A 10,808-nucleotide genomic window follows, 5' to 3' on the forward strand; every position below is an offset into this window, starting at 1 on the left:
CCGAGAAGAGCATACCTACCATACAGGGGGGGAAGGGGAGAGGGCAATGGTATGTGACTTACCAAAACAACTTCTCTTTTATAGTCTTATGCATTGGAGAATTCAAATTCTTCTCAGCCAATAAAAAATGCTATGGATAAGATAAACTTTTGTTCAACCTCCACATGCAAGCTAGATGTTTAGATCCTAAAAAACATATTCTACTTGTTACTCATTCATTAAACTAATATTTAATGAGTTCTTACTGTGTGCCAAGTAGGATGTTGGGAACTGGGGATACTATGGTGAACGAGACAGACACAGTTCCTGTCCTTATATTACACTTGAAATTATACAGCAAGCCTTTCTTTTTAGGCTTTAAATCTTATGCACTCAATATTTTCTGAATACACCCACATTACAAATATGTGTTTTGCAAATAACATGCTTTGCATATTGAGATGATGCCAAAAGTATATCCAAACATGCCTAAAGAGGAAATCAGTTGTGGAATGATCAATGTCATGTCAACTGCCTTAGCCTTATGTGCCAAAATAAATGTAGCCAGAGAATTAATGCTGTTTACTGAGCTACATTTCCATGTTTAATGTCCAGTTTCCATATCAGCCTGTTTGGACCATAAAGGCAGGCTCCACGTGTCTTGTTCTCTTGTTCATTGCTATAATTTTAGCATGGGACCTGTGCAATAAACATGTGTTGACCAAATAGTTAACCTAACACAATATAAAGCTGTCATACTACTGTGCACATGTATTTCTTTCTTACCATAAGTGGAATATTCAATATGTTTGGAAAACCTGACTTACAGAGACAGTACACAGCATTAAGACAGGACATCGACCTAAATTTATTACCCAATTTTAATGCAAGTACTCTCGCCCCCACTTACTGCTGACCCACTAAGGAAATGGCTGCCCTATCTTACAAAGATATGTAAAAAAAAAAATTAAATGTTTGTAGCAAGATTTTTCACATCCAGTCATGAGAAATCAAGTTCTTACCAGATTTTGATTTTAAAAGTTCTGCCTTTGTAAGTGCCGAACTATTTTAAATATCAACAGGTCCTACTCAGGGCTGTAATTCTCATATGAAATTAAAATAATGTTCTCACAAACTGGCAAGTAACTTCTTCGAGCAGGAGGAGCAACAGTTTTTTATTTTATTACAAATAAGCAGTTCACAGAAATTTAATGGGGAATGTGTATGTACTATTAAGCAGAACACAGAAAACATAAAGAAATAAGGTACCGGGACTTAAAATATTATTTAAAATCCCATCAATTTTACCTTATGATAGTACGTACTCAATACAACTGAACTGAAAATAAACACTTTATGTGTTTGCAAAATGTATAATGCTGTAGTAGTAAAGTACAATTTCCAAATATGAAATTTTGTCTGTCAGATTTTTAAAAAGCCTTTAAAAACAGGATATGCACAAGCTTGCCCTGAGGGGAAAATAAGATGGAACAGAGATTACAAAATCTTTACATATTTTCCACAATAGCATTTTGAAATTGGAAAGAGCAAATAGTTGTGGAAAAAACTGAATGAACCAATTACTAAAAATTCAGTGCACTCATAACTACCTGATGGAAATTTTGAAGCACCTTTTCTCTTGCCTTCTTATATCATAATATGAATGTATAAATCATATAGGCCTTGATCTTCAGAAACTTAAGAAAACTTCAAGTTATAAGCCAAACTATCATCAGAAAAAAGAAAAACTGGTATAAAATTTGCTACCATAAGGCCACTGTTTAAAGTTCTTTCATGTACAGACACTATACAATTCAGATACTTTTTTTTTGTTTTTATTACATAAGCAAAACTTTCAACATATAAACATCTGGATGTAACTCAGTTAAGTTCTCTATGAAACCATGCTCAGAGAAAAACACATCAACAAATAATGCCCTTGTAAGACTTTTTGCAAAAGAAACTGTAGTTAATACAACTTTTACATTGAATACTGTAATTTAAAAGCAATTGTTAAGTGTAAAAAAGTTGCAGCATTCTGCTACAGAAAAATAAAGTTATGTTATCAAGGAAATTACAGTATTAGTGCTTGAGTGCCAATTCTAACTTCTGATAAAAAGAGATGCTCCCGAATACCATCCTGTAGTGTCGTTTCCGTTTGTAACAATTCCAGATTAGACTGGGGTGGCAATGTTTGTATACCCCTATTGAGAGAAAACAAAAGAAATACAAACTTCAAAAGAGGAGTCAACTATAACATCTGAGCTAGTTTTTTTCACATTGCAATTTCCAAGATGTTTTAATTTTTATACCACTTATAGCTTAGACCCCCACAAAGGTATGTGGAACCCCAAAGACGCAAAGTAACAACAGAACACAGCAAAGCAGATACCAAATGATAGGTCAGTAGGACAAAGGAAATATATGACACTCAATATGCTGGTATTAGTAAGTTGATGAAAAGGCATTCTGCTATTTGGGCGAGTTTCCCTGGGGATTGTAAAAAAAAAAAAAGTCAAGACTCTTAAAACTCTGCCCCTCAGGCACAGAGCCTGATGTGACATACACCCAGCCTCAAACTGGTATTTTATCTTTGTCAATATATGGTATATTTAATTCTAAAACAACACGGACTCTTCTGGCTTGGCTGATAGCAGAGAAAGCTATTGCTGGGGGCGGGGAAGCTTTCTTGCTTTTGGATGGTCATCTACAACATAAAAAGATGTGAGGCTTCCATAAGCACAGGAAAAGGAATTCATAACAACAAGACTCTGATTAAAGAGGGTAATGGACATGGCTTCTATACTGTGATGCTATGCAAAATATGAAATTACCAACCACAAACTGGACAGAAGACCATGCAACTAATACAAGTGCAAAAATGGTAAATGGCATGTTTTCCTGGGACATTTAAAATATTTATTAATACATATATCCTTACCTTTTACTAGGATCTTATATTATTAAAACTGAAAGAAATTTAAAAGTTGATTTATTTTTTGGCATTTACATTAGTATGGCAACATTTAATTCCAAACAAAAACAGTGCTGATAGAAAATTCTTACTCTTTCTTCTGTTTTGGTTAATTGGTGAAATGTTCAAAATACATGCATAGTTTTATTTTTGTCAACATCACTCCTTTAAATAGAGGTATAATTCATCGTGTCCCATTTCTTAATTTTCTATAATACAAAAATCATATACATTGATCTTCAAATAAAATATCTGCTGCCTACTAACAACTTTAAAAGGAAACTCTGACTATAATAATTCTTAAAATTTTTTTCAGCTGAAATATCTTGTTTATAAAAATGTACAATTATTCTGAATCACATTCATCCTTGTTGTAGCTTCTTCTACACCCACACCATCTCTCAGCTTGATCCCTCCATTCTTCCAATTATGTGAACAGCTATTTTAAGCAGAATGCTGAACTAGAGATATGAGCACCATGCTCATCTAAGTTTTCCTAGGTCGACACTTGCTATCCCTGCAAATGCTCCCTTATTGGTCTCCCTCCATGTCATCTCGTCCCCAGAACCCTGCATACCCACTGCTCACCAAGCCATCATCCTCAACATCACTTTCTCCTCAGGCTAGCAAGATGTCCTACTATTACTACATCACATCCTCAATATTCTACCCAGCTTTCAAGGCCCTCTATAATTTGCACACTCCCATGTGTATCCAACTGTCTACACTCTACCATCATACATGGATCTTTGGCTGTAGCCCCTTCTATGCCCTGCTCTTGTCTATGACTCAGCTGACCTCCTCTGTAAGAGGAGAGAGTAAAAATCAAAGTGCTTAGCATACTTTCCCTGGCCATTCCTACATACTGATTTTTTCCTCCTCTCTTTAGGCATTTACCATCTGTGAAATTAAGCTCTTCAAAAAGATGGTTGTGCGGAAGAGTTAATACAGCATATCTGACTGCTATCCTTCGAAAGGCTACTTACAAGGTTGGCTGTCAGCCAGGAACTTAGGTTCCTTGGCTGTCAGCCAGGAACTTAGATTTTGGTAGGGTTCTCACCACTGTTGAGTGTCTAAACTGTGCAAACAATATGGTCTATGCTGAACATCTGCTTTCCTTCTGAGAGTCTGGAATTCGGTATGTAACTGGCCAAGGTGCCTATGTGACCAGCCCTCAATGAAAACCCTGGGCACTGAGTCTCTAACGAGCTTTCCTGGTCGGCAACATTTCACATGTGTTACCACAGCTTGTTTCTGGGGGAATTTCTTTTTTTAACGTTTATTTATTTTTGAGACAGAGAGAGACAGAGCATGAATGGGGGAGGGTCAGAGAGAGGGAGACACAGAATCTGAAACAGGCTCCAGGCTCTGAGCTGTCAGCACAGAGCCTGACGCGGGGCTCGAACTCATGGACCGCGAGATCATGACCTGAGCCGAAGTCGGCCGCCCAACCAACTGAGCCACCCAGGCGCCCCAAGTTGGGGGGGGGGGCGGGAATTAAGCACGTCCCGTGTGACTCCACTGGGAGAGGACTCTTAGAAACTTGCACCTGGTGTCCTCTGGACTTTGCCTGTGTGCCAGTTCCTTCTGCTGATGTGCTGTGCAGCCTTCCATTATAACACATCACGGCTGTGAGTGCCACCATATGCTGAGTCCTAGCAATCACAAAACCTGGGGCTGGTCTTGGGGACCCCTGACACAATGGCTACTACCATTCAGTAACTTTTTCTTTCTTTTAAGTTTATTTGAGAGAGAGCATGTGTGCGCCAGAAGGGAAGGGGCAGAGAGACAGAGAGAGAGAGAGAGAGAGAGAGAGAGAGAGAAAATCCTAAGCAGGCTCCGCATCATCACTGCAGAGCCCGACGTGGGACCCGAACCCAACTGTGAGATCATGACCTGAGTGGAAGTCAAGAGTCAGAAGCTCTGACTGATCCACCCAGGCACCGCTCATTCAATAACTTTTTAGAGCTATAGATGGATGCATGTGAGTGCGTGTATGTATATACGATTAGATTTGGTTCTATTCCACAGGTGTTTTCTAAAGACAGACTAAATGAAAGGCAAAAGGGGAAGATACAAAGACCAATGAGGTACCCTCTGTCCTCAAGGAGCTGACCATCTACTTGGGGAAACAAGAAGGCAAACAGCAACAAGTGAGAGACGAAATGAAACAAGAGCTAGAGAGGTGGCTTTGGTAAGGCTTTACAGTGGGTCTTAAAAGGAAAGCAGGGTTTAATAAGAAAACGGTGGGGATCAGAAGGCTATTTCTAGGCAAGAGAACAGCAGGAGCAAAGATACAAATACATGAAAACATATTTTACGTTCCAAAAAGCAGAGGTTCCATGAAGAAATGTGGTTACAAAGGTAGCTTGTTAGGACTGAAGGCGGTGAACAAGTCTGGTCTCTTCTCTTGTAGGCAACAGAATCATTGCAGAGTTTGCATAAGAGTGACATGATTCAGGCTGTGTTTGGGAGAATAACTGTGCTAGTAGTGAAGGCACAGAATAAGCAAATTACAGCAGGCAAGGAAACAAGCTAGAGACTCCAAATATTCCAACGACAGATCAGGAATACATAATAATGTAGCATACGCTAAAGGTGGCATTTTCAATCAGTGGGAAAAGGACAAATTATTTAATAAGTGGTATCAAAAAACTGACTATCCATTGGAAAAAAATAGATTCTAACCTCACACTGTATCATAAAAATAAATTCTAGAGGGAATAAATATTTATATGTTTTAAAAATTAACCAAAAAACCCCTTAAAGGAAACACCATAAGGAATTTTTATAAGCATAAGTATGATATGAAATCTAGAAACCATATAAGCACAAACTCAAACAGACTCATGCACATTTACGAATTTTGTAATGTAAAAGCTACCACAAATAGCTGGCAAACGTAAAATAAATACCAGCAAAATGTATGATAGGTTAATATCCTCAGTAAATTAAGAGTTTTTACAAATCATTAAGAAAAAGTACCATTCCTCAACAGAAACACTGGCAAAGCATAGAAATAAGGAAGCTGAGGGAAGGCATTAATTGGTCAACAGATGCCTAAAATATGCTCACATAATTAATAACCAAAGAAAGGCAAATGAGAACTATTTTCTGCTATTAGACTGACAATGGATAATAAAGACTGATAATGTGGAGCACCTGCTAGGGTGTAGGTAAATGGGCCCTTTCATGTACTTCTGGTCAGAGCATAAATGAGTAAAAAAGGTGGACTATGGCAAGGTACCAAAACGTCAATTTGCCCAGCAGTGTTACCAAAAATAAGAAAACCTGTAAGCTATACCAAAGTCATCAACAGAGGCTTGGTTAAGTAAGTCAGCAATTATCAAGCTAGGGTATACCTACCCTTAGGGACATATGAAGACTTTCCAAGGAGCATGTGAGTACAGATAGTTTGGGAAGAATTACTTTCTAGATCTTCAACTTCCCAATGTTCACTTTCCAAAATTAATCTACCTGCACAAGTGGTTAGGGCTGGTCCCTCACCCTCCACTTTATACAAGAAAGATACAAGTTCTCATCCTGAATCTTCCTACTTTGCATTACCTGGGGATCCCCCAAAACAGGGCAGTTGGAGATGTTGCTGATGGTGTCAAGAAAATGAACCCACCCTAACAGCTACTAATAAATAGCATACTTCTGCAAGTTACATGGCTTCCACTTCTTTGCCTTTGTTTAATAAAATTGAAGGAGGACAAAAGAACATTCAAAACAGTTTTTGATGACAGATCACTAGGTGATTTTTTGGCCTATAATTCAGAGTGAGTCCAAAGAATCAAGTGGCGTTGCTATAATAAAAGACTTTTCATTCTCATCTATAGAATCATATTAACAAGGTTTCTCAGGACTTACATCAACAAAAAGAAAAAAGAGAGTTAGAATGGATACCTAAAACACTACGTTATTCTACTAGCAATAAGTAGTATTTACATATGAATACATGGGGGCGCCTGGGTGGCTCAGCCAGTTGAGCATCCAACTCTTGATTTCAGCTCAGGTCATGATCCCAGGGTGATGGGATCAAGCCCCATGTTGGGCTCAATGCTGAGCATGGAACCTGCTTAAGCTTCTCTCTCTCTTCCCCTCTGCCCCTCCTCCACTTACAGGCACTCTCTTGCTCTCTCTCTCTCTAAAATAAAAATAACTAAATAAAATATGAAGGATATCCAAATTCAAGGGAAAAAATGACTGATATAAAATTTCTCACATTAAAAGAGGTTGTTTGCATATTTTAAAAAGTTAATTATGTTACTTATCACATTTATGTGGTGTGCAGAAGAGCTTTAAAAGAACAATGTAACAGTTTGCCCCAGGTCATGATCTCACAGTTCATGGGATCGAGCCCCGGGTTGGGCTCTATGCTGACAGTGTGGATTCTCTCTCTCTCTCTCTCTCTCTCTCTCTCTCCCTCTCTCTGCTCCTCCCCTGCTCATGTGCGCTCTCTCTCTCAAAATAAATAAGTAGACATAAAAAAATAAAATAAAATGAACGAAGTAATGAATGAATGACAGAAAGCCTTGCAATGGCTGAAGCTGGAAGGGGAAGCAGGAACCGTGTCTGGTTAGCTGGCTAGCTGTCAGAAGAAACCAGTGGTCTGGGGAGGAGAGTGAATTTGATTTTATTTTCAACAGTGCCACTGAGATATAAACCACACACCATACACTTCACCCATTTAACTGTACAATTCAATGGTTCTTTAGTATATTCAGAGTTGTGCCACCATCAGTCACTACCATCAGTGTTAAGAGTATCTTCTCACCCGCAAAGACTCCCCATACCTGTTAGCAGGCACACACACACACACGCCTCCATTTTTCCTTAACCCCCCAGTCTCTGGCAACCACTAATCTACTTTCTCTATGGCTCAGCATATTCTGAGTATCTCACGTAGATGGAATCACACAATATGAGGTCTTTTGTGACTGACTTCTGTCACTTAGCATCATGTTTTTAAGGGTCACCCATGCTGTAGTTTGTGCCAGTGAAAGTTTGATTTTGAACATGCTGAACTGGAGGTGCCCTCAAGAGGCACCTTGGAGGCAGCTGGACTTCTGGGGCTCTAGAGAGTGATGAGGGATAAAGTCATCACCAGAGGTAACAGCTGGAACCCTGGGAAGAGTTGAGGACAGTCAAGGCAAGTAGAAGGAATAAACAAAGAGAAGAAAGAATAGAATGCTAGAGAATGCTTATATTTTTTTAAGGATGCATAGAAGAAGGGAAACCACCAAATAAGACAAAGAAGTCATAGAGAGAGATAGTGAAACTGGAGGCTCCAGAGGTCACAAATGTCTGAGGGCGATGATGGCACACTTCAGGTCCAGGGACACAGTGGGTGTAGAACGGATTCTTGGTGATCTACCTGATCTTGGCTCCCATTCTGTCTTTGCACCCCATGACTTTCAAGGGTTTCTTCAACCCCAAGAGCCACAGATCCCAGTCTCTAACTTCCTTCTTGCAGTGTCTTTATAATCTCTCCCTTCTCCCTTTCCTATCCACGGGCCGAGTGCTGGTAGGCACCTCGCTGACAGGCACCCCGAGGACTGCGAGAGAATCTGTGATGCTAAAGAGGTCCAGGTCTCCCTGACTAAACACTCAACCGCTAGCATTTTTTCAGAGGCAATGTTCTCAGAGGTGGCTTCATGAATTTTTACTACGTTCTTTGTCCTACTCCCCCAAGAATTTCTGAAAACTTTGTGATGAGCAGAGGATCTTTAAAGGGGGGCATTTGTGAATGGCTGTGAACAGACCAGCCTTACTCCAGGTGGTAACAGACATTCCTCCCACCCCCTCATCGTCTAGCCCAGGCACAGAATCTGAGAGAAAGGAGACACGATAAAAGACAATGTAGGTGCCAGAATGGGATTAATAATGATAAACACCAGATAAATTAGGAGGAAGCATTTCAGTTCTGTACTTCTTAATACTGCTTGGGAATCCTGCTATTTTGTAGGCAGCTGGGGAGCCACAATCAGTCTTGTGAAGTGGGACAAGAAGAAATATTGGGAGCACATCTAGGATCTCCCCCACTCCTTCCTGAGACCGTTTGGTGTTGGAGAGAGGAAGCACGTGAATGATGGCACAGTGACTGGACCGCACTACAGATGAGCACCACAAGACTTCCAAGTCAGGAATGATCAGCCCAGGCATTTCACCACGGCTAGGGAGGGAGAAGTCCAGACAAGGTCAGTCTGAACCTTCCTGGTGGACTGTCAGGCACGTATGGGTGTGTAGGTTCAGATCTGGTTTCAGGCTAGAGCAGCCCCAGGGCACCTAGATTAATTAACTGGTGATGAATCTTTAATTCATCTAGGTGGTGATCTAATAACAATAAAAAGAATGAATTCTCTTTTAGGGCAAAAAGCAAAAAAAAAAAAAAACGGTGTACAGATGGCGCCCAGACTACGGCTTCTTTCCAGGACAGGACCTTCAAAGTTCCCTCCGAAGCAGAAGCTTGAGATGAAAAGTGATATAAGTGGTACCTCACATTCAGTAACTCCATTGGAGCAAAAGTGGCCCTAATCGAAGGGAAAGCGGAAGCAAGCAACACTGGAAAAAACTAAAGACTCCAAGCCTTCACACCTCTTTTCTTTCAGGGCATAAAGGTTGAGGGAAAATGAAGTAATAGGTCTAAGTCATCAGTTTACACACATGGAATGGGGTTTCAGAGCAGCACAATACTACTGGGACAGCCCAAAGGCCAGGTAAGCCTTAAGTGCCTTAGTTCAGACCGTGGCAGAAACAGAAAAGGTGCAATGCCTCATTCCTTATCCTAAAGGGTAGGAGAATGTGGAACTCAATTGTTAAGTAGGATGCTAATCGTATCGTATGTACCTCATTTCATGCCATACTTGGAGAGCTGGGCTGTTCAAACACAAATCTACAAAACAGCCTGTTTATGCCTCGCTTGTAGGTACTGACAGTAGCCAGAATGTAAAAGCCCATGTCAAAGCTACAATACAAAAACAAAGTAGCATCCAGAAGGACAGGCGTAAGAAAAAGAGCTATAGACAGTGAATGTCACAAAATGCAGTGTGTTGGGACTACTTCTAAAGCCCTCAGATGGCAGTGAAAGACAAAGGAGGGCAGGCTAGACCTGCACCGGATGTTACCTGTAACTGCTACATTTTAGAGGACATAAAACGCCTAGCCCCTAAAGACTAGAGACTCATAGCAGCTTGTGGCCTCCTCTAGGACACACTTCTTAGGTCCTCAGATGAAGGCTTGATGTCTGGTTTCTATTTGCTGTTAAGGGAGGCTGGTGGTTGATGTGGTCTGGAAGAACTGGGTGGTCAATAGGAAGCTGGCACGGTGAGGCTAAGAAAAGAATGACTAAACAGCACAAGTTCAATGAGCACATAGAAACTGCAGGCTGAGGCAGATGGTCAAGCCCTCAGGAGTCCCGAGTCATCTAAAAACTAGAGGTAAAAATGGAGTCAGAGGAAGCTAACAGAGAGCCAACAGAAAAGAACACACAACATGTACCCGAATCCCAACCTTGCAACTGAGGAAAAGGCTTGCCTCAACCTTCCTCCTTGAGTGGAAATCAATGACTTGCTTCCCCGTCAACAGCCAGGCTGCCATCTGTGAATGAGGACAAATGCCTAGAAGATCTGTTGCAAAGAAACTTGCCACACGAGTCAGGAAGAAAAGCAGCACCTCGGTCTAACAGTAGGGAAGCGTACAAGAGGGGAAATGTGTCCAGTTACACTCACGTTCTCAAGGAACAGATGGCTTTCATAACCTCAGTGACATCAAGAGTGACACGCATGGTGAAATGCGAAACTTCACCTAAGATATCCAGTTGAAATCGGGGGGTGGGAGGTGAGAGAAGTTA

General features: G+C 40.6%; 1 protein-coding gene across 7 annotated transcripts in view; it reads right to left on the reverse strand.

The window, feature by feature from the left end:
* Nucleotides 1-1,122: 1,122 nt before the first annotated feature.
* BCLAF3 (BCLAF1 and THRAP3 family member 3) overlaps nucleotides 1,123-10,808 on the reverse strand; it is a 56,904-nt gene continuing 47,218 nt past the window's right edge. For 6 of the 7 annotated variants that reach the window (XM_043571156.1, XM_043571157.1, XM_043571152.1 and 3 more), the window contains one exon: nucleotides 1,123-2,183. In XM_043571156.1, coding sequence (XP_043427091.1) covers nucleotides 2,154-2,183 — 30 coding nt within the window. In that variant the 3' untranslated portion in view covers nucleotides 1,123-2,153. Of the gene's footprint in view, nucleotides 2,184-2,920; nucleotides 2,949-10,808 lie in introns of all 7 variants that reach the window. The other variant, XM_043571153.1, reaches the window with a different exon arrangement.

Source organism: Prionailurus bengalensis, chromosome X (assembly GCF_016509475.1).
Source record: "Prionailurus bengalensis isolate Pbe53 chromosome X, Fcat_Pben_1.1_paternal_pri, whole genome shotgun sequence".
Lineage (NCBI taxonomy): Eukaryota > Metazoa > Chordata > Mammalia > Carnivora > Felidae > Prionailurus > Prionailurus bengalensis.